Source organism: Nothobranchius furzeri, chromosome 13 (genome assembly GCF_043380555.1).
Source record: "Nothobranchius furzeri strain GRZ-AD chromosome 13, NfurGRZ-RIMD1, whole genome shotgun sequence".
Taxonomy (NCBI): Eukaryota; Metazoa; Chordata; class Actinopteri; order Cyprinodontiformes; family Nothobranchiidae; genus Nothobranchius; species Nothobranchius furzeri.
The window spans coordinates 53,359,983-53,382,524 of record NC_091753.1 but is presented as its reverse complement, the minus strand read 5'-3'; the positions used below and the strand labels follow the sequence as shown (position 1 = coordinate 53,382,524).

The window sequence follows — 22,542 nt, the reverse complement described above, 5'->3', positions numbered from 1 at the left end:
AGAGCAGCAGGGATGATGAACTCCTTGACATCATCAGGGAGGACATCAGACAGCAGAGGGAAGCGGAGGAGAGGAGAGAAAGGATGATGGAAAGATTTCTAGCCCTGAGAGAATGGTGGAGAAATAGTTTAATTTAAATTAGTTTTTGTTCGGATTCGAGATATTTGTTATTAAATTCCATATTCTTTGGAATGTTATTAAATTCTATATTTTTTGGAATGTTATTAAATTCTATATTTTTTGGAATGTAATAAAATGTTTTGTTTTGGAATGTATTTGACATTTGATTAAATGTAATACAATGTCTATTAATTGATAACTCCTTTCGGATCATTTTAACGGTTTTATTATTATTCAGATTTTTTTTACGTAACAACAGGATATATTAATGGTGAGGGGAAACAGTAATACATAGAAATCATTTGAAGATAACAATATAACAAGTATGTGCATTTAAAGCAGGATTAACCTGAGTGACATTTCCTGGACCGTTTATTTGAATTTGGTAAACAGGAGGTCTTTGGTGGTGATAAATCTGTAGCACATGGATCCCTGAGATGGGATGGAGTGCTGGAACCGAGACCAGTGCCTGGACTTTTCTGGTTGGAGAGTGGAACATCACACAGGGAGGTCTGCAGAGGGTGCTTCTGGATGCATCGTCTCACTGTCCACTGCATCGTCCATCCAAAGGGTTTGCTGGGCTGGCTCAATCAACGGCTGTCACATCACTAACATTCAGATATATGCAAAAGGAGATATATGGATTTATTAATATAATACGTGTAACTAGCAGATCAAAAGACAATGCTTTTATAAATCATAGATCCCTACATAAATTACTTGCCTGCTAACAGTAATCGTGGTCTGGTGGTACCTCCTCCAGAGCAGCCACCTCAGCAACAAGTTGGTCCCACCACAGTGCAAGCCAGCCTCCCCCTCATCTTCTGCAACATCATCCTCAGGTTCATCCTCCTGCGGCACAATGTCACCAGCACTGAGGCAGATGTTGTGCAGAATGGTGCATGCTGTGATGACCTGGAATACAGACAAAACATAATTACATATTTAATTGTAAATCAAAGAATACATCCAACATTTCTTTCCACTGTGTGTTAACTTACATGAGGTACAAAGGTGTGGTGCACCTCCAGCGCTTTCAGGAAGATTGACCTGAACCTGGTCTTCTTCATTCCATAAGCACACTCTATGATGCAGCGTGCCCTGGAATGACGGCTGTTGAAGCGCTGGGCTCCCACACCTGGAACCACCCGTTTGTAGGGGGTGATGAGGGGGAGTGGATGTTGGAGGCAGGGGTACCCTCCATCTGCGAGGATGAAGTGTCCTGGAGGAGGATAGGCTGACTGCTTGTACAGTGGGCTATGGCAGAGCGCCCTGGAATCATGGACCGACCCAGGCCAGCCCACATAGGTGTCAATAAAGCGGCCCTGATGGTCACAAACTGCCTGTGACAATGTTTGAATGAATGCTTTTTAAAAAGAGACACAGGCATTAGGCTTAAGATGAAAAGGACAATGAACATTAATATCTCAATGCTATTTTATGCAGAATACAAACTTTATGCACACAAAGAAGCATGAAGATCAAATCAATTTTTATTAGTAATTAAGATTTATTTGGGCAATATTATTTATCTACTTGTTAGTATGTTCTATAGTAATTTGTACTTTTAGCCACAGGTCTTTCAATTGCTTAAAACATAAATACCTGGATATGACTGCTTCTCAGCCTTAAAAATAACGTCGGCGACGGAGATTAAGCAGGTCATTACCTAATACGTATGACAGGAAAAGACAACAGATTTCTGGATCCATTTTCCCAGCTTGTTTGCCGCTGTCACGGTAGCTAAGCAACTGGACCTGGGGGCGGGAATAAAAACGAGGCTAGTACTGTCCGAATTCAGAGCCGCTGACTTCCGGTTTTAGCGGTCTAGCAAGGACCCGGTCTTGCTAGACCGGCGGGGACCCGTACTCACAAGCATCCTACCCCTGGATTCGGACACAGCCACCGGCTCGTCATTGGGAGCCGTCCCCTCCCCTCTTGCTTGATGAACGCTACAGGCGTGTGTAACTGCGTGTCCAGACTGTCCATACACAGAGCAGTAGGGGCAGGGAAGAGGGTGAATCAGTCAGACACACAGCGGAACACATGCTTGTAAGTCGCTTTAAACAAAAGCATCTGCTAAATACATAAAACATGCAGGTGGAAGGAGACAAGAGGGAATGAGGAGGAGGAAAAAGACGAGTGAGAGGGAGGAGAGTGCAACAACTGAGAAAATGAGTGCCAGCAGTCGGAAAGTGTTCAGTTATTAAATCTATAGAAATGATAAATATTTGATATTTTATATGGTTTTGCATTATGTTGGTTATAAAATGTACTCTACACAACAGAAAATCTGAGGAGCCACTTGGGAGCCGAGAGAGCTGGCTCTTTTTGGTGAGCTGGGCCGGAAGATCTGGCTCCATAAAAGAGGCGGAATTCCCATCACTAGAACACTGTAAACAGTGCTAGCCTAGTCAAATTCTTGCTATGCCAAGTTTGATCGAGAGCTCCATTGTGAGTAAATCTTCCCTCACCAGGCTAATAAAAATGCAGAGTTCCTAAATGTGATAAAAAGCTGTACTAAGCCTAGATGGTGTTAAGTGACGTGTATAATTCGTATTTAAACTTAAACCCATTATTGAGTCGTGTGGATAGTTGCTCATTAAGCAGTGTGTGTGGCCCTTAAAAGGACCGTTTTCCGTTGAGCAATAGTAGAACTTAACCGCCGAAACCGTACAGAGTGCGACCCTGCCGCTTCAGAGCGTACACCACGTCCATGGCTGTTACGGTCTTCCTCTTAGCATGCTCGGTGTAGGTGACTGCGTCACGAATCACGTTCTCCAGAAACACCTTCAACACACCACGGGTCTCCTCGTAGATCAGACCGGAGATACGCTTCACTCCACCGCGGCGAGCCAGGCGGCGAATGGCGGGCTTGGTGATTCCCTGGATGTTATCACGGAGCACCTTACGGTGACGCTTGGCACCTCCTTTTCCGAGACCTTTCCCTCCCTTTCCTCTTCCTGACATGTTGTACAGTTGAAGACAAACTTAAGCAATTGAAATGATGTGGTGAGGTGGCGTGAAGGCATTTTATGCCACAACCGAGGACGTGTTAGAAAACGGGCTGCTGCCTTCTTCTGGGACTTCCTCTGGTAGAGATTTTTCTTTTACCGCCATCTAGCGGTGTCAGGAAAAGGTTTATACTGCACTAAGATTAAACAAAACCCCACGTAAATATTTTAAATAGTTCACTACGCATTTTTCTAAATGCGGCATATTTTATGAAAAATGTGGCATGTTTTTTTTACATGTTTATTTATCTAATAAACAGCCGTTATTTCCCCCTGTTAACCTTGTTTCAAGTGAATTTCCACTGAGGGACAATAAAGGTTGTTTCTATTCTATTCACAGATCTCGTTCTCCAGGAACATTGCTGGTTCTCCTCGAAGACAAAACTAGAGAATAGCTTGACCACTCTGAGTCTGAAGACATATCACAGGCTTGGTCGAGAGAGTGTCAAAGAAATATTGATTTTACTTTAAAGTTAAAGTTGATTAACTCAGCTGAAGGACAGTACACAGCACAATATGTAAACAAACCCTGATTCTGGCAGTCTCATTTTATCTGCTGTTTATGTTAAAGGGTCAAGGTACTCAAAAGAAAATACTCAAGTAGATATCACTACAGTGTCCAGTTCAGGCAAAACCTCCTCAACTTAGTTCTATTCTAATTTGTGAACCAACCAATCAAATTAAACCATGTTGTTAATGTCATTTTCTTATTACAAAGAAATAAGAAGATTCAGTTGGTGTGTGAAATCATGAGATCAAGACAGGAATTATGACAAAAAGCATTCTGATTGAGCCTATAATTTAAATATAGGCACTGGTTTAGTTAGAGCCTCCATTGCACACTGGAAAGCACTAAATTGGGTGAGAGCAGCGAGAACGAAACTAAGGAAATTGATAACAAAAACACATAAAGGCAAACAGAAAAAGGAAACATACTTTGTCACTCATTTTAAGAAGTTGATTCAGATAAGTGTTACTTTTGAAACACGTTTTTCCTTTAGTCAATATTTTTGTTCTGTCAATTTCTTAATTTTTGTTTGAGCGTCAGTGTTTTTCTTGATCATTTTAAGAATCTGATTCAGATCATAAGTTCTTCTTTTGAAACAAATGTTTTTCTCTCAATGTCTTAAAATTTGGTTGATCTCCAATATGTTCTTCTTGATCTTATTGGCACAAATCTAATGCCATAACCGGCTCTCTAAAAATAGAGCCGGAATCCCCATCACTACATTAGATTACAGATAAACGCATCAACTTTTACTGTAACCAGCAAAAACGACAAAACTAGATGTGATTTCCAGAACTATGCAGTATATGGAGGAGGAGGTGGGGAACAGTGTACAACTCAAATTGCATGAAGTATTTCACACAATATTGTACTGCAATGTCAGTGTTGCAGGGATGCTACTACCAGCTAAACAAGTTTCACACATCAGAGAACACATGTGCATCAAATGCTATTGCATAAAAGTTTTGGTTTGCAGAGTAATCATATGTAACTTTCTATTTTCCACCAATTATTTTGCCGTCATTAGAGCTGGATGAGTTTTCCACATGGTTAAGCTCTTTGGTGCAGTATTGAGTGGCTCTTAAAAGAGCCGTTGTTTTTCTTAGAGGTACAGAAGTTTAAGCCCTCTCTCCGCGGATGCGGCGTGCCAGCTGGATGTCTTTGGGCATGATGGTGACTCGCTTTGCATGGATGGCGCAGAGGTTGGTGTCCTCGAACAGACCCACCAGGTAAGCCTCGCTGGCTTCCTGCAGCGCCATGACGGCAGAGCTCTGGAAGCGCAGGTCGGTCTTGAAGTCCTGGGCGATTTCCCTGACGAGGCGCTGGAAGGGCAGCTTCCGGATAAGCAGCTCGGTGGATTTCTGGTAACGGCGAATTTCCCTGAGCGCCACGGTACCGGGCCTGTAACGGTGTGGTTTCTTCACACCGCCGGTTGCTGGAGCGCTCTTTCTTGCCGCCTTTGTGGCCAGCTGCTTCCTCGGGGCTTTGCCACCAGTTGACTTACGAGCAGTCTGCTTAGTTCTTGCCATTGTTCCGTATCTTCTCTCCAGATGAGGTAAGATAAACTTCGAAGCGCAGACGCGCTGAATTTATACAGCCCGGCACGGTGACGTTACTCTTGACTTCAGCCCCTGATTGGCTAGCGCCTTCTCGTGAAGCTCCCCGCCCGAATGTCCGCTGTTTATTGGAAGAACGCTGGTTCAAACACCCCGCTCATTTGCTGTAGGCTTTGCTGGTTGGTTGCCTTAAGTCTCTCCCGCTGTGTGCGTACATATAAGCAGGCTGTTGGGCGCAGAGACGCATCTTTTCTTGAACGTAGCTTCTAGGAAGAATAAACGCAATCATGAGTGGACGTGGAAAGACCGGAGGCAAAGCCAGAGCTAAGGCTAAGACCCGCTCATCCCGTGCTGGACTCCAGTTCCCGGTGGGTCGTGTCCACAGGCTGTTGCGGAAAGGAAACTACGCCGAGCGCGTTGGAGCCGGAGCCCCCGTCTACCTGGCGGCTGTGCTCGAGTACCTCACCGCTGAGATCCTGGAGCTGGCTGGAAATGCCGCCCGCGACAACAAGAAGACCAGAATCATCCCCCGCCACCTGCAGCTGGCTGTCCGCAACGACGAAGAGCTCAACAAACTCCTGGGCGGCGTGACCATCGCTCAGGGCGGTGTGCTGCCCAACATCCAGGCGGTGCTGCTGCCCAAGAAGACCGAGAAACCCGCGAAGGCCAAGTAAAGCTTCAGGCCCTCAAACCGCTGATCAGCAGCCCCACAACGGCTCTTTTAAGAGCCAACCACTCCTCTCGAAAAGCTTTTTTTCCTGATCGATGCATTGTAATTAAATGCTGGTCTCAAAGTTGAGCAACTTTATCAAGTTATTTTCTTGTTGAATTACTTTATTTAGCAAATTCTCAAGGCAAAACTGAGACACTTAACTATCCATGCTAAGTCTGTATTAGTTAATTATGGTTTACTGTTTATTAACACCCTTAATTCTAAATCTAATAAAATATGGTGAAACTGTTCAATTATGTCACTAACCAGCAAATTAAACCAACTTAGGCTCAGTTTTTTTCAGTTTCACCTGTTAACTGATTTTTAGATTTGAATCAAATATAAGGAGAAAAATAATTTCTTTTATGTACTATAAATCTAAAGGAGGAACTTGTATTAAAACTACTTTTTGTAAGAACCTATTAAAAGGTGAGAAAAGTAAAGTAAGCTGGAATGTGTAATTAGGGCCTTAAATTGATTTCTGCTTTACAATAGCTCAACCTGTGCAAATGTGCAAATCATGTTACGTATGTACATATGAAGATTTTTACAGCTCTAGAAATGCTAACAATGCAAATGTTCAAAAATAAACTTGTAGTTTTTCTAAATATACATGTAGCTGCCTGAAGAAAGCAAATCAGATTTCAGATTTATTGGCCAAGTAAAAGTACATTTACAAGGAATTTGTCTTCGGTAAATGTTCGCTCTCTAAAAAATACAACAACCACAATAAATGAGAATAAAAATGCCTAAAAACACATAAGAACATGTATACCCACACACATGTTCATTTACACACACACACACATATATATACATATATACATACCCACACACACATATCCATAAGCATACTGAATAAGTATTAAAAACTATAATAAAAGGATAGTAAAATAATCTGAAGGATATATACTTAAAGTATATTTGACTCATTTTACTTTACATCTTTTAACTTTCACCAGCACATCAATATCAGAAGTCACATCCTGAGTGGCGGCCATCTTCAGGATGTGATTCAAGTTCTTGTGAGCCTTGAGCGCAGCTTTGTTGCATCTATACTCATTAGAGAAAACTTGCTCACGATAAGTTTATTTTCACTCTACATTGTAAAGTATGAAAATAAAGTTTACACAACCATCTCGCCAGCCCGCATGTTTGACACCCCTGATTGAGGCCACGTTGGTGTGTATCAAAAGTGCATTTAAGTAACCTAAATTCATAACTAAAAAATTGGATACACTCTTTGGATGATGTGGTGGCTCTTAAAAGAGCCTTTGTGGGGTTTAGTGAAAAGTTCACTTCTTCTTAGGAGTTGCCTTCTTGGCTTTGGGCTTCGCTACCTTCTTAGTTGGGGTCTTCTTGGCTGCAGGGGCCTTCTTCACCACCTTCTTGGGGCTCTTGGTGACCTTCTTTGGGCTTTTGGCTGCCTTCTTGGCCGCAGCCGGCTTCTTCACCTTCTTTGGTGACTTCTTGGCAGCTGCAGGTTTTTTCGCCGCTGCCGGCTTCTTAACCTTCTTAGGGGACTTCTTGGCCGCAGCGGGCTTCTTGGCGACGGGTTTCTTAGCTTTGGGAGCGGCAGCTTTCTTTGCTGGCTTCTTTGCTTTAGGTTCCACATTTTTGCTCATCTTGAAGGATCCGGAGGCTCCGACACCCTTGGTCTGGACCAGGGTTCCTTTGGCGACCAGGTTCTTGATGGCGGTCTTGACGCGGGCCTTGTTCTTGTCCACATCGTATCCTCCGGCCGCCAGAGCCTTCTTGAGCGCAGCCGCTGACACGCCGCTGCGCTCCTTAGAAGCGGCGACGGTTTTCACGATCAGCTCTCCGACGCTGGGACCGGTCTTCTTGGGCTTTGCGGCCTTCTTCTTGGCTGCTTTAGCCGGGGCGGCGGCGGCGGGAGCTGGAGCAACTTCTGCCATCTTTCTTCTTTTCCTGCGTTCGTGTATAAACTCAGACGAGAGACTAAACTGTTGGTGGTCAGAGCAACGGGCTGTACTTAAACACCCCATGAGAACCGTGGAGACTCGACTCTCGGCGACGCTCCCTCTTGACAACATGGACGTCTTCTGTTTGTGCTTTCTCTTCGGCATAAAACTGGAAAAATAAGAACTTGTGAGCTTTGCAGCAGGCTGAAAATGAACGAGTCCGTAGCGAACAAGTGTCCTTTCATGTCCGGCTTATGTTCAGCTCTGCTGCTTTCTGCGTTTTGTTCTTATAGTTTCAAAACTCCACCGCATCACCACTGAGCTCAGTGTTGATCGGCCACTTTTCCGTCTGTTATTTATTCTATATTCATCTCACGTTCATCAAAATACGCCAGAAAGCTAGTTTACATGTTGTTTTAGAGACTCGAACATAAAGCATCCAGCTACTGTGTGTTATATTAAAATAAAATGAAGATATTGTTGCAGCATCAAACACACGACCATGAGGTCAGCGTTTGCCACAGTAAACAGAAGTTATTCTTTCCTTTCTTTTCTTTTCCAACACTTAAATAAATGTTAAACTAAATGTTTATTTTTATTTGGAACTGTAATTGAAATAATTGCTGCTCGGTATTTATTTAACTTCATTAATCGGTATTGATGGATTAGTCAATTACGAATCACTTTTCTGAGTATTTATTTACTTCCTTCAATGTATTTTACTGAAACTATCTCAGGAGTCTGTAACCTTTAAAAAAATACAGAATAAAAATAATTTAGATCCACAACAGATGCAGTACCTTTTAAAATAAAGACTATAATTGTTGAGCAGTATCAAAGAGGGGGAACATTTTTATATAGCAACTCTCAAGGTAAAAATCGCCAGACATGCTTCTCAAGAACAAATATTTTTAAAATATGAAACTGGTTTAAAAATAAACAAAGCCACTAAAATGAGAAGTTCTAGGATTGTTATCCACGAGTCCAACAACAGAGGGGAAGAAATTGTACTGTGGTGAGAGGTTGTGGTCCAAATGGAAAAGCTTATACACTACAAGACATTTGTTGTCAGTTTTAAAAACTTGCATAAAAAGTTTGGATATTTTTGTTTGAGGTGTTAATATTTGCTGAAAAATTTGTAAAAAAAAACACATTAAAATGTTCTGTTGCAGAATTTTAATTAAATTATTCCATTAAAAAAACTCAAATAAAAAGCTGCTCAACTGCCCATTTTAATTTATTTTTATTAAAAACCTAGTTTATTTTTAGCCAGTTAGTGCAATTATGGCTCTGACTCCTGGTCTACTACATTTAATATAACCTTGATTGTAGATTTAACAGTCAAAAACTTTCATGTCAGGAAAAAAAAAATATTTCCAAACGGGTGTTGCATTCTGCATATTTTAAAATAAATTATTCGTATATAATTTAACAGCATCATTGGAACAAACCCAGTTTTATTTTATAAATTTAAAACTCAACTATGTTGTTAAATGAAACCCTTTCATTATCTTATTTTGTAATTATTACAGATTGGAATACATTTTTCCCCCCTGCAAAAATCATTGCAGTCATAAAGCCCAGACTGGTGGAGGGCTGCAGTGATGGTTGACTTTCTACAACTTTCTCCCATCTGCAGACTGCATCTCTGGAGCTCAGCCACGGTGATCTTTGGGTTCTTTACCTCTCTCAGCAAGGCTCTTCTCCCCTGGTAGCTCAGTTTGGTCAGACAGCCTGCTCTAAAAAGGATTCTGGTCATCCCAAACATCTTCCATTTAAAGATTACGGAGGCCACTGTGCTCTTAGAAACCTTAAATGCAGCAGATTTCTTTTGTAACCCTGGCCAGATCTATACTTTGCCACAATTCTGCAATTCCTTTGACCTCATGACTCATTTGCTCTGGCCTGAGCTGTAAAATCTTAAAAAGACAGGTGTGTGGCTTTCCTAATCAAGTCCAATCAGTATAATAAAACACAGCTGGACTCCAATGAAGGTGTAGGATCATCTCAAGCATCAGAAGAAATGGAAAGCACCTGCGCTAAATATGGTATATCAATCTGTATTAGTTATAATTATGGTTTACTGTTTATTAACACCCTAAATTCTAAATCTCAATTAAAATATGGTGAAATGGTTCACCATGGTTCAATTTTTTCAGTTTCACCTGTTTACTGATTTTTAGATATGAATCAAATGTCTTGAGAAATTTCGTTTATTTACTATAAATCTAAAGGAGGCACTTGTATTAAAACTAGTTTTTGTAAGAACTTACTAAAAGGTGAAAAAAGTAAAGTAGGCTGGAATGTGTAATTAGGGCCTTAAATTGATTTCTGCTTTACAATAGCTCAACCTAATAGTTTTACACTTAGTTGGAGGTTAAGTGAAACGTTATCTACAGAACATTTAAATGAACAAAGATTTTGAAATGAACATTTTTGATTCAATAAATTAGTATAAGACACATTCAAAGACTTTTATTCATGTACAAATGTTAAAATGTGCAGAAACCTACAGAAATACTTAAATACAGTAGGTTTCATGGTTTGATCAATGAGAAATAAATATATAATAAATTTACTTATTTAATAAATAAATATGCGCTAAATATGGTATCACAGCAAAGGTTCTGAATACTTAGGACTATGTGAAGGCTTTTTTAAAAATAATTCTTAATGCATTTCTAAAATTGTTTTTCCATTAATATTTGGAGCTGTGTGTACATTGGGATTTATTTATATTTTAGCAAATGGCTGCAATTTAACTAAGAGTGAAAAAATGACTGAATACTTTCCAGACCCACTTTATATGTTTAATCAGAAGAAATATATTTTATTCACCCATAACACAAAACTTTAAAACACATTTAAATAAAGCAAGCAGCAATATGACACTGGTTTATTATAATTATACTTTGATTTTAATTTCCACCCCAGACAAACTATCATAACTATTTTGTGTGATTTACATCCTTTTATGTAATAATCATCAAAATACAATAACACTGATATGGACTGGCACTCTCCGAAAGATGTTGGTGGCTCTTAAAAGAGCCTTTGGTTGGTGAGTGATCAGGAACAGAGCAGTTTACTTGGAGCTGGTGTACTTGGTGACAGCCTTGGTGCCCTCAGAGACAGCGTGCTTAGCCAGCTCGCCAGGCAGCAGGAGGCGGACAGCGGTCTGGATCTCCCTGGAGGTGATGGTGGAGCGCTTGTTGTAATGCGCCAGGCGAGAAGCCTCAGAGGCGATGCGCTCAAAGATGTCATTGACAAAGGAGTTCATGATGCTCATGGCCTTTGAGGAGATCCCAGTGTCGGGGTGGACCTGCTTCAACACCTTGTACACATAGATGGCATAGCTCTCCCTCCTGGTCTTTCTCTTCTTCTTGCCGCCTTTTCCAGCTGTTTTGGTCACAGCTTTCTTGGAGCCCTTCTTGGGTGCAGACTTGGCAGGTTCAGGCATCTTCTCTGCAGTTTACCGGTAGATGAGAATGGGTCTCAGTGCAGAGAGGCATAGGTTTAAACAGGCTGAATGCAAATTAAGCTGTGCTGTCTCCCAACTGTGACTGGCTAAATTCTCTCTCTCTCTCTCTCTCTCTCTCTCTCTCTCTCTCTCTCTCTCTCTCTCTCTCTCTCTCTCTCTCTCTCTCTCTCTCTCTCTCTCTCTCTCTCTCTCTCTCTCTCTCTCTCTCTCTCTCTCTCTCTCTCTCTCTCTCTCTCTCTCTCTCTCTCTCTCTCTCTCTCTCTCTCTCTCTCTCTCTCTCTCTCTCTCTCTCTCTCTCTCTCTCTCTCTCTCTCTCTCTCTCTCTCTCTCTCTCTCTCTCTCTCTCTCTCTCTCTCTCTCTCTCTCTCTCTCTCTCTCTCACACACACACACACACACACACACACACACAGCGCATTGCACTTACTCATTACTGGTGCACAGCGTGGTGATTGACGTGCTGTGGAGGAAAGTAGAGAAATCAGCATAGACAGACCATTGTAAACGGCACAAACGGTCCACAGTTTGAGATCAAGAGTTAAACTAGGACATACTGGCTAATGCTAGTGCGTAGCATGCTCACAATCTAGTGGCGTTCTGAAAAAAACACAATGGTTGTGAATGATTAACTCTACAAGTGCAGAATTACTCCCACAATCCTATTTAGTTGTGGATGTCTGCAGCTGCAGCAGTATGGAGCAGAACTAGCAGCTACCTGGAGTCAAGTTACTGCTATCAGTCTGCTCGACACCACAAAGGAATTTGGCAAGCCGTTGTAGCCTGTATTTCATAAATGCTTCTATTTTTGAATATAATTTGGACAGGATTATTGCCAACCTCTACATAATACAATAGATATACTACCATTACATTGTTTCCAGTAGAACATGTTAATGAAATACATTCTATTCTACTGATCATATGTGGTATTATGTCCCCGGCTCTCTAGGAGAGATGAGGAGGGGAGTAATAAAATTAGTGTGTGGGTAAATAATAACAAAGTGCTGTGTCGCTTAAAAAACCAAGGATTTTATTACAAAACCAAGGGATATTTACAAAGAACCTAAAACCAACACTATAACACTATCTACAAAACCGAAGGAGCAATAATCAAAAGGGGAAAAAACGAAAAGCGCCACCCCAGAAGGGGGTGGGAGGAAAACCGAGAATAATAAATATACAAATGTTCAAAAGGGGAGATCCTAAATCAAAAGTCCAAAGCCGATCCGAGGTCAAAATAGCCAAACGATCTAATCTAATTCCAATGTCCAAAGCGATTCAAATACCAAAGCCGAGCAAACAAGATTCATCAAAAACGAACGAGGAGAAGAGAATAGTGCTAACTCCTAAGAGTTCACACTACCCTGAACCTTCTCGATGACTGAGGGCAGGAGAGCAGCCTTTAACAGCTGTCTAGTAATTACTGCTGATTATAGACAGCTTATAGACAGTTTCTACCACCAAGCCATACGACACCTCAACCATTAAACTTAAACACACACAACACAGGATACAGATGTTACCCTGCAGCTCCACAAGTAAAATTTTATCTGCACTGGTTACTTTATTTTAATGTTACTACTCACTTTTTTAGATATATTTATATTTAGTCATTTATACTTACTTATCTATTTAGTAAGCTTTTACTTTTAGCATAACTCTCTAATATTTTGCTTTTACTGTATTGCACCTTCTTCTTTTTTTCTGTTGTATTATGCTGCTGAGAGACCGCTGCTCGTCAAACACATTTCATTGCAATGTTGACCCTGTGCTAACTTGCATATGACAAATAAAACTAAACTAAACAGCTGGGCACTGGGAGACGGGCGAGGCCGAAGCCACTGGGGCCATCTTGTGGCCAAAAAGGGGCACGGCACGTAACATTTGGCTATATTTAGATGTTATTTGGACTAAGATGAGTGATAACAATACAAACCTAAAATTTTTATGAAAAATAACACATTTTTTCCATAAAAATGTATTGACTACAAATAGATGGGAAAGACGGAAATAGACAACACCAATTTAATATAAATTATTGAGCCTTTTATAATTCTCTTTGTGATTCCTTCCAAGCAACACAGACGCAAGTGATTTCTTTTACGGGTTTATTGGACATCCTTTCATTGTGGACCTCTTCTGTCCTCCTTTCTTTAGGAATAAAATAAAGACAAATAAATACCTCGTTGGCTGTTTTGCTTAAAACACAAAGGGAATCCATCTGTCTTCCTTTAAGTCCTTTTACTAGTTAGTTCTTTAGCAAAAGATTGAATGTTTCCAGTCCATTAGCTGCTTGCTTGTCAGCACTTCATCCAGGCTGTGTGTGTTCCTCACACCTGGCTTGTACCATCAAATCAAGGGTGTGGCTGGCAGAGCAGCTCATGTAGCTTTTCAAAATAAAATTACAGGAAACACAACCAACCCAGTGTCTTACAAATGGGAAAATAAATAAATGAAGAAATAAACAGCAACTGCAGTTACACTCTTTAAAGAGCAAGTCACCCCAAATCAACTTTTTTTGCTGATAAACTATATAAATGTGTGTCTAATTGTGCTGCAGACACGTGTAGTCAATAGTTTGGTACTTCAGTGCATCTTAGTTCAAATTTAAATATTCTACCTAAAACTGTCTGTGTTGCGCCATCGTCAGGTAAAAACTCTGCACTGTATTTGAATTTCAATCTGCCACCACTATTGGCTAAGAGGTATGCTATGTTGTATACTGGTCATTATGATGTCACAATGCCGTTGTGAGCCTGTGGCTGTGTCTCAATTCAGGGTCTGCATCCTTCGTCGGCCGGATTCGTCGGCCGGTTACGTCACAGCGCCGCGACTAGGCCTGTCCCAATTCGAAGACTCCTTCAAATGCGGTCGACAAATCTGGCCTTCTTTTTGCCTGAATGAAGGATGGGTCCGGTGTATCCTTCAATAAGTAGCATTTCCGAAGACGCCTTGCGGGCCGGCCGGCAGAAAAACTTTTAAAAACAATGGCGGACAGTGAAGCGAGAGCTGTTGGAGAGGATTGCGCATATAAATGTAAGTATAAACTTGAAAACTGTTAGGTTAAGGACTTTTTTGTGATACATGAACGTTATATTAGTTAGAAATGTTACAGTAAAAGTGCTTGTATTGCGGTCTCTGCTCGTATGTTCGGCCGCTCGGTGTTGTACTTCTCCCGCTACGTTTTCCCCCTGATTTTAATAGGAGTTTGTATTTTAGGGACAAAAGAGAAAACCAGGGACTTTATTAAGCTTAGGGCGAAGATGGACCACATGATCACTGGAGCAAAGTATTCAGAGGCTGTGGCATGGAGGTACAATAATAACTCATATTTTAAAAACTCGTTTGAGTTTATTGTTTTCTGCGAAACCATGAAAAGAATAACCCGTTGTCCTCTTTTCTCTATCTTTTCTCTTCCTGTTTTTTTCTTACATGTTTGTTAAGACTATTCTGGAGAAAATGGGCATCCAGGAGAAGGTGACAGCGATGACCAGCTTCTGGAGCTGATCAGGGAGGACACGAGGCTGCAGAGGGAGGCAGAGCAGAGGGCACAGGAGAGAAGGGAGAATTTTGACAGGCTTTTTAATTTGCTAGAAAAAATGGTTAAGAAAGATTAAACATGTACATATAAAAGAAATATCTAAATAAAATCAGTTCTGTTTTAAACTCTTGAATTTTATTTTTGTTTACAAATGAGAATTGTTTACTAGATGGTATCTGCTGGGTCTTAAAGTCTTAAAAGGTGATAAAACGGTTTTGGTCAAATTAAGACCCCTAGAAAGTATTTATTTATTTATTTATTTCCGTCATAACAAATACATATAAAACACATGAAAACGAAAATAATTATCTAATAAAGAACATAATAATAATTATCACAGGTACAAATTCCTCTTGTAAATTAAACAGTTTCTTTAGATATAATTTATGAGCGAAAAGGTATAGGCTAAAGTTAAACTTATTTAAGCCTACCCATTAATTCATTACAAAAAATCAACATTGTCATAAATATCAAAAGTAAATAAACATATAAACAATACAGTTATTACATGCATCATCCTCATTTCAACAAAAATCAATCAAGAGATATAAACATGAATAAAACAAAAACAATTGAAATCAATCAAGAGGTATAAAACGTGTGGTGTGACAAAACTAATTTTGGTGCACTTTGGTGCACTTGGTAATTAAAGTATTAAAAACTATTGTCACATCTTTGCTCAGGCTCAGCTAGTCGAAAGTATTTTCTCTGAATTAGCAAAGATCTAAATAAAACTTCGAGCTCCATCGTTTAAAGTTCCTTCTCCCTTCTGCTCAGCGGTTCCACGGTTGCTAGGCGACGGAACGTTCGCTGAGGGAGAGGCGGGAATTCATGAAGGCTAGGCCTGTCCAAATTCACAGCTGTTAACATCCGGTCTACCCGGCCGACGGTGGACCCAGCCCACGTCGGCGGGGTGGGCTGGGTCCTTCGAAGGATGCAGACCCTGAATTGAGACACAGCCTGTGTGTGTGTTTGTTAGAGGCTCCACCCTCTCGGTCTGCTAGGCAACAGCATCTGTTACATTTTTCAAACATGAAGAGGGAGTGAAGTAAGTGTCTTGTAGAGGGTGACTTGCTCTTTAAAAGTTGTCAAATAGAATATTCAATTAATCGCCAGAATTTCGTGGTTTTGGGCCTCTATAACACATGGCCACTATCCTGTGCCAGCAGGCAGGTCCCTTTCAAAATTTCTTCAGGAATTTTCTACTACACTGAATTTTACTACACAGGCTTGGCAGGCTCTTTTGGGGGAATCCTACTGTGTTCCCAGGTCAGCTGAGAATCAGTCCATCCAGCAATAGTAGATTAATGTAGATCTGTATTTGTATAGGTTAGATTAAATTAAAAATACATAAATTAAATAAAACTAAATAGAAATACTGCAAAAATATAAGTTATTCTCTTCTACTGACCTCCCAAGATGTTTCTTTGAGTTGCTGGAAGACATTTCACCTCTCATCCGAGAGGCTTCTTCAGTTCTAAGGTCAAATGGTGGAGAGTCCCAGATTTAAACCCCGTGGGAGTTTCCCCCCGAAGAGGGAACAAAAGATCCCCTGATGATCTTCTACATAAACACATTGAGGGTGGGTGTGGGTCCTATTCAGCCAGAATTTCGGATGAGCTCATTGTGAAACCTGGCCCCACCCTATCATGTGAATTCCTGAGGTCAGATGGCCCAGGATATGCGTGGGCGTTGAGGCATATGTAGCCGGTGTATCAGAGAAACTCAGGAGGGTTTTCTCCAAACACAACATACCAGTGTACTTCAGGCCCAGCAACACACTCAGACAGAAACTGGTTCACCCGAAAGACAAAACTCTTAAACACAAACTGAACAATGTGGTGTATGCTGTACAGTGCAGCGAGGAATGCCCAGACCTCTACATCGGAGAAACCAGACAGCCACTTCACAAGCGCATGGCAAAACATAGAAGGGCCACCTCCACGGGACAGGACTCAGCAGTTCATTTGCATCGAAAGGACAAAGGTCACTCTTTCGAGGATGCCAACGTTCACATTTTGGACAGAGAGGACAGATGGTTTGAAAGAGGAGTAAAGGAAGCCATTTATGTCCACTGTGAGCAACCATCTTTGAACAGAGGCGGTGGTTTATGACACCAACTGTCTGCCATCTATAATCCAGTTTTGAGATCCCTTCCCAGATGCCTCAACGCCCACGCATATCCTGGGCCATCTGACCTCAGGAATTCACATGATAGGGTGGGGCCAGGTTTCACAATGAGCTCACCTGAAACTCTGGCTGAATAGGACCCACACCCACCCTCAAAGTGTTTATGTAGAAGATCATCAGGGGGTCTTTTGTTCCCTCTTTGGGAGGAAACTCCCACGGGGTTTAAATCTGGGACTCTCCACCATTTGACCTTAGAACTGAAGAAGCCTCTTGGATGAGAGGTGAAACGTCTTCAAGCAACTCAAAGAAGTCCAGACGCTTTTCTTTCAAAGCTCATTAGACTACAATGACCTGGATGACTGAGAACCTTCACAGACATTTTTGATTATTGCCTAGCCCTAGTCTGTTGGTAAAATGGTAAATTGCCTGTATTTGTATTTAATATTCTTAGGGCTCTACACAATCAGTCATTCAACCATTCACACACACACACACACACTGGTAATGATGAGTTACGACGTAGCCACAGCTGCCCTGGGGTGCACTGACCTGGCGACACCACTCCCTCCGACCACCACCAGCCAGCAAGGCGGGTTAAGATTCTTGCCCAAGAACACAACAGCAGCATTCTCTGGTGGGAGCTGGGATCGACCCTGGAACCTTCCAAATACTGCACAACCCGCTCTACCTCCTGAGCTAACGCTGTCTCAATTGACAATACATTTTTTTTAAAAGGTGCAAAATTAGTGGTAATGAGAGGGGGTGCAGTCGACTAGCAAAGTAGTGCATGTGTTCCAACCAGTAAACCACAAGAAAACAGTTAATAAAACAATCAGACCAGATTTGTTTTAAGGCACATATGTCAGAGTCAAGGCCCGCGGGCCAGATGCGGCCTGTGGAGCATTTTTATGTGGCCCGCGAGATAAATATAAAAAATATATTAAAACTGGCCCGCTGGCCGATTTTACCGCAAAGACTTCAACTCCCATGATGCTTTGCGGCGTCAGCGCGGAGGCGACGCGCCCCTTCCTTTGTGTTTTTTCCAGCCCGAGGCATTCAGGGGTAGTTGGGTGTCTGCAGCTCCGCTGTCTCGGACAAACTACACTCCTCTCACTCAGCGCGGAGTTCACTCAGCTGTTTTCTGACGTTGAAGCCCAGAAACGGAGATTCTAGCCGCTCAGTAATGTGTTCACGACTTAAAGAGAAAGTTTTCCAACTAACGTCCAGACAGAGCTGATATAATTCCAGCGAGCAGCGACACGCTCAAACCAGCACGGCTCTGTGGTTGTGTTTCCTCCTCAACACACAACAACGTGGTCAAGTTGCTCAGACATGTTCAGCAGCACAAACCTATGTGAGCACCTATGATGAAGATGAACAAAACAACAGGAGTCTCCTCCTCAGCTCAGATCAACCCCATGATGCAGGTATCTGGCTGGAACAGGTGAGCATCACAGTAAACCAGTGGAGCAAACTGAGCTTTAAATATGTTGATTGTATGCTCTTTTTCTGCTCCAAAACATGAAAGTTAACAGGTGAGATGTTGCATTTTCATTTAAGATAAAATGATATTTTTATTTTGTTGTTGGCCCGTGAGAAAAGATTTAACCTACAGTAAACAGGAAGTGGAAAGGCTGCAGATAGATGAATAGAATAGAAAATCCCTTTATTGTTCCTCAGTGGGTAAAGCTAGACGTCACAGCAGCGATGACACTTATTACAGGAGAATAAAAAATAAGAAAAATTAATAATAAAGAAAACATAAATCCTGAATAGATTTTAAAAATGCTGATTATACCACAAGTAATGAATACCACTGATGCCTTTTATTTAAAACTGACTTGTTCGTGTGTAATTTGGTTATTCCACATTCAGTGTTAATGCAGAAATATGTTTGTTTCCAAATTTAAAGGTTCAAAATTGCATATATGTTGATAAAGAAAATGTGCAAATTTGCCGTCACTTTTTCAAAAAATATTAAGTTTGGCCCTCGACTCCGTCCCAGAGTTTCATTTCGGCCCCGTGTGAGTTTGAGTTTGACACCCCTGTTTTAAGGTGTGGTGCCTAATAAAATTCAAGCAAGTGTTAGAACACTTTATTGTTTTGCAATAAAAAATAACTTACACTTGAATAATTCAGAAAGGGAATGAGAAGTTTTAAAAAGCTGAATGAAAAATAGATTGTACAAAAGTAGACTGCACATTAGAGTTTTTCCTCATTTTGACAGAAACGTTAAGATTATGAATACCCCAAAGGGGTTGGAAGGCTACTCGACTCCTTTGGTTTCTTCAAGATGTTTTGCGTCTCATTCGAAGAGCTTTGTCAATTCAGACAATTCTGCAGAAAAAAAAATCTCACATTCAAAAGTACAAGAACTGACAACATCTGAATACACGACACAATACAAAATACCTAACTGAGAGCTTTGAATGAGCAATGGCTTGAAAGACAAAAATAGAATCAGATCACCTCAATGTTCTGACAATAAAACAATAATGAACAACATGCATTGAATCAGACACTGGAAAGTACACTGCTCAAAACAATCAAGGGAAAACCTAAACAACACGATGTTAATCTGTTCTGTGAAATCTAGCTGTTCACTTAGGAAGCAGCACTTCCTGAGACAATCAATTTTACATGTTGCAAATGAAATAGCCAACAGCGCCTTATAGGAAATTAAATGAGTGGTTCTGCAGGTGGTGACCATACACCACCTCTCAGTACCTGCTTTCTGGCTGATGTTCTGGTCACATCAATGTGAACAAGAAGGTTTACTGTGTGTCAGCGTAGTGTCCAGAGCATGGAGGAGCTACCAGGAGACAGGCCAGAGCATCAGGAGATGTGGAGGAGGCTGTAGGAGGGCAACAACCCAGTAGCAGGACCACTACCTACGCCTTTGTGTAAGGGGGAACAGGAGAAGCACTGCACTGCTAAATGACCTCCAGCGAGCCACAAATGTGCATGTTTCTGCTGAGGTATGAGGGTCCGACGTCCACAGGTGGGGGTTGTGCTTACAGCCCAACACCGTGCAGGATGTTTGGCATTTGCCATTCCCTTTATTTTATTGAGCAGTGTACGTTTAACACAAAGCATTTAAATCTTACCGCAACAGGAGAAAACCGTTTATTCTTTCAGGTTGATTTAAGTCAAGAGTTGTAAGACAGGATCCGTCTCCTGAGTGCACCAAGGACCAACACAAGTATTGCTGGAGCTGCCACCACGGCAACAGCTGTGAAGACCTGAGATTAGATAACGTGAACAAATGAATACAGAGCTGTGAGTCGTCACATACATGCTGTCAAGCTGCACCGGTGTTTGAGTCTCAGCTTGAATTATGTTCAGCTTTGAATGTTTAGTTCTTTCCACGTCCTTCTTGCTTGGTGTGGTTTCTGTGTAACGTGATGAAGGAGCCATTTCTACCCTAACAGCTGTTTCCGTTTGACAGTGTCAGTGTGCATGAAACAGCTTCAAGGTCATGCATTCGCTTCCAAACTGTTTACGTTCCAGCAAGGAGACAGAAGAAAGAAGAATGAACTCTTTTCTTTTAATTAATCAAAGAACTCTATTTTAATAAAGCTAATCCATCAAAGTGTTAGTCAATATAATACGATGTGACCGACCTGTGAAAATAAAATATTAATTATCTTATTATGGTAATAGAATGTAATAAGTAATGTAACTTTAAATGTTCCAACAGAACTCATTTCACGTAGTGTTAAAAGACACAACACATTTTTTCACTGATCCAATCAGAATTTTACAGATCTGACGGAGGCGTGCTTCTGACGGTGTTTGGTCATTTTCATTCGACAATAAAATATAACTTCCAAGGTATAAAACTACGCCACGTCTGCTCTAACGCCAGTTCAAGCGTTCCAGAGCAAGCGTCGGAGTGGCCAATCCGACCTTTAACCCTTCAACCGAAAGAACCTCGACCAGCTGAGGAAATCCAGTCGCTATAATAACCAGCGACCACAACAGCTCCTTTCAGAATAAAAGCTCCACCGACCCAGGCTGGGTCTGAACAGACGCCAATAAAGAGTCGTGTGCCGGAGGTAACTCGAGACGGGTCTGGTCGGAACCGCGGCTGCATCTACCGGCTACGTATCCAGAGAGGGTCCGCTGGACGTCGACGTTCCTGATCTCGCCAGAGGACTTCCACAAGGCAAGTACACCGGCTTGATGGGGTCTCATGCGGTTTTGAAACTAACCCAAGCTTATTCCAAAACAACACCTTCAGTTCCCGTCAGAACTAATCGCTTCTTCGGATTTGCTGGTTCTGATTTACATGACACGTCATCCATTCACCGTCTCATTCATTTTTAGTCACACTATACACTTAGTTCTTAAATAAGCCTAGTTTAATTGTAAGTAATAAAATTCTTAACTTTTAATCTCGACTCTCTCTATTCTGTTGTCTCTGAGTAAATACATAACGGTTACATAATCTCTGCATTAAAAAGATCCGATCTTCTGGTTTAACTAACCCACCGAACCGTAAGGTGGATTTCATATTTACTATGGAATCCCACGCCTTTCGGCTTCTTAAATAAAATGTAAAAACCTCAAATTTCCCTTACATGTGTAATGTTTGCACCAACACTAACCTTAATAGCAGCTCCATAATCCTTTCCATATGGCTGCAGAAATACGCTGAAAAGGGCAAGGCTGCAGGGCACGAATGAGTCTGTGTTGTTTGAATCTCTGCATCTTTAAGGAGACATTAAGAACAGATTTGTGCTACAGTTGTGTCACTTTAACAAGTGCTGCACAAGAAAAGTGCTATGCACCAACCTGCTGTATAACGCATTCAGAAGCAGATTCTTCTCTGCAAAGAACAGCTCAGATAGGCCCAGTTCACTCAGTACAGAGAGAGGCAGCTTGTAGTTCTCCTCAGCAAGCAGGCCGAGGTTGTACCATCCCTTTGAAACAATATGAAGCAGGATTTACACTGAGTTGTAATAGCAAACGTATTAATGCATAAACTAACAGAAAAAAAGACCTGAGGATTATTTCTCAATGCAGCCAGTTTGTACATCTGAGCTGAAGATAGCAAGTCTTTCTGCCTCCCACCAAGCCCCTCATACAGCAGGTCGCCCATCTTGATAAAAGCTGGAGAAATGCTAAAAAAATTACAACTGGTTCGTCAAAAGTCAGAAAACATTTGAAACGAGTGACTCACCGTGAGTTTCAGGGTCCTGGCTTTGAATGGTGAGGTTGTAATATCTCCACATGCAATGTGCTGCAGAAGCAGGACTCAGAAAACTCCCCTAAAACGGCAAAGAACGGAAGATTATTTCAAGCACTTCTTATTATCCAACTGACCTGATTTAAGTAGCTCACCGGGTTTTGCTCACAGAGGTATGCAACGTTAAATTGTGCAGGTGCATATCCAGATTCAGCTGCCACCATGTAAAGTAACAGAGAACTGAACCTGTTTGAAGGGTCAAACATTATTCTGAGGCAGTCGCTATTTCAAATCTGCAAAATGCTAAGAAAAACACACATGTCATTCCTGAAGTAGGAATCCAAGGCCCTCCGGAGGACACTGCCCAA

General features: G+C 41.4%; 7 protein-coding genes across 8 annotated transcripts in view; 1 reads left to right on the top strand and 6 right to left on the bottom strand.

Moving 5' to 3' along the window:
- Positions 1 to 330: 330 nt before the first annotated feature.
- LOC129163788 (uncharacterized) lies at positions 331 to 1,860 on the bottom strand. Its single transcript, XM_054742458.2, has 4 exons — positions 1,726 to 1,860; positions 1,122 to 1,486; positions 845 to 1,035; positions 331 to 728 (listed from the first exon to the last, which is right to left on the bottom strand). Exons 1-4 carry the CDS (start codon positions 1,784 to 1,786, stop codon positions 707 to 709), a joined length of 639 nt encoding a protein of 212 aa, XP_054598433.1. The 5' UTR covers positions 1,787 to 1,860; the 3' UTR covers positions 331 to 706.
- Positions 1,861 to 2,778: 918 nt separating this feature from the next.
- On the bottom strand, positions 2,779 to 3,145 carry LOC129163789 (histone H4). The gene has a single exon (XM_054742459.2). It carries the CDS (start codon positions 3,088 to 3,090, stop codon positions 2,779 to 2,781), a length of 312 nt encoding a protein of 103 aa, XP_054598434.1. The 5' UTR covers positions 3,091 to 3,145.
- Positions 3,146 to 4,589: 1,444 nt separating this feature from the next.
- On the bottom strand, positions 4,590 to 5,219 carry LOC107380018 (histone H3). The gene has a single exon (XM_015951012.3). The coding sequence runs from the start codon at positions 5,169 to 5,171 to the stop codon at positions 4,761 to 4,763; it is 411 nt and encodes a 136-aa protein (XP_015806498.2). The 5' UTR covers positions 5,172 to 5,219; the 3' UTR covers positions 4,590 to 4,760.
- Positions 5,220 to 5,416: 197 nt separating this feature from the next.
- On the top strand, positions 5,417 to 5,997 carry LOC107380017 (histone H2A). The gene has a single exon (XM_015951011.3). The coding sequence runs from the start codon at positions 5,486 to 5,488 to the stop codon at positions 5,870 to 5,872; it is 387 nt and encodes a 128-aa protein (XP_015806497.1). The 5' UTR covers positions 5,417 to 5,485; the 3' UTR covers positions 5,873 to 5,997.
- A 550-nt stretch (positions 5,998 to 6,547) lies between these two features.
- Positions 6,548 to 7,888, bottom strand: LOC107380016 (histone H1). The gene has a single exon (XM_015951010.3). It carries the CDS (start codon positions 7,824 to 7,826, stop codon positions 7,206 to 7,208), a length of 621 nt encoding a protein of 206 aa, XP_015806496.1. The 5' UTR covers positions 7,827 to 7,888; the 3' UTR covers positions 6,548 to 7,205.
- A 2,742-nt stretch (positions 7,889 to 10,630) lies between these two features.
- LOC107380019 (histone H2B 1/2) lies at positions 10,631 to 11,376 on the bottom strand. The gene has a single exon (XM_015951013.3). It carries the CDS (start codon positions 11,290 to 11,292, stop codon positions 10,918 to 10,920), a length of 375 nt encoding a protein of 124 aa, XP_015806499.1. The 5' UTR covers positions 11,293 to 11,376; the 3' UTR covers positions 10,631 to 10,917.
- Positions 11,377 to 11,557: 181 nt separating this feature from the next.
- The window catches only part of si:dkey-24p1.6 (protein sel-1 homolog 3), a 25,437-nt gene continuing 14,452 nt past the window's right edge, over positions 11,558 to 22,542 (bottom strand). The window contains exons 17-24 of one of the 2 annotated variants that reach the window (XM_070543610.1): positions 22,493 to 22,542; positions 22,330 to 22,420; positions 22,169 to 22,256; positions 21,989 to 22,098; positions 21,781 to 21,908; positions 21,594 to 21,696; positions 20,091 to 20,225; positions 11,558 to 11,772 (exon numbers count right to left, since the gene is read on the bottom strand). The exon at positions 22,493 to 22,542 is cut by the window's right edge and continues 34 nt beyond it. In XM_070543610.1, coding sequence (XP_070399711.1) covers positions 20,133 to 20,225; positions 21,594 to 21,696; positions 21,781 to 21,908; positions 21,989 to 22,098; positions 22,169 to 22,256; positions 22,330 to 22,420; positions 22,493 to 22,542 — 663 coding nt within the window. In that variant the 3' untranslated portion in view covers positions 11,558 to 11,772; positions 20,091 to 20,132. Of the gene's footprint in view, positions 11,773 to 16,512; positions 19,321 to 20,090; positions 20,226 to 21,593; positions 21,697 to 21,780; positions 21,909 to 21,988; positions 22,099 to 22,168; positions 22,257 to 22,329; positions 22,421 to 22,492 lie in introns of those variants that run through there. The other variant, XM_015951014.3, reaches the window with a different exon arrangement.

Coding starts and splice junctions, on each gene's coding strand:
- LOC129163788 (XM_054742458.2), bottom strand. CDS start 1,786: ATGACCTGCTTAATCTCCGTCGCCGACGTTATTTTTAAGGCTGAGAAG. Junction 1,487..1,725: donor TGAGAAGCAGTCATATCCAG/GTATTTATGTTT, acceptor CTTTTTAAAAAG/CATTCATTCAAACATTGTCA. Junction 1,036..1,121: donor ACCACACCTTTGTACCTCAT/GTAAGTTAACAC, acceptor TCTGTATTCCAG/GTCATCACAGCATGCACCAT.
- LOC129163789 (XM_054742459.2), bottom strand. CDS start 3,090: ATGTCAGGAAGAGGAAAGGGAGGGAAAGGTCTCGGAAAAGGAGGTGCC.
- LOC107380018 (XM_015951012.3), bottom strand. CDS start 5,171: ATGGCAAGAACTAAGCAGACTGCTCGTAAGTCAACTGGTGGCAAAGCC.
- LOC107380017 (XM_015951011.3), top strand. CDS start 5,486: ATGAGTGGACGTGGAAAGACCGGAGGCAAAGCCAGAGCTAAGGCTAAG.
- LOC107380016 (XM_015951010.3), bottom strand. CDS start 7,826: ATGGCAGAAGTTGCTCCAGCTCCCGCCGCCGCCGCCCCGGCTAAAGCA.
- LOC107380019 (XM_015951013.3), bottom strand. CDS start 11,292: ATGCCTGAACCTGCCAAGTCTGCACCCAAGAAGGGCTCCAAGAAAGCT.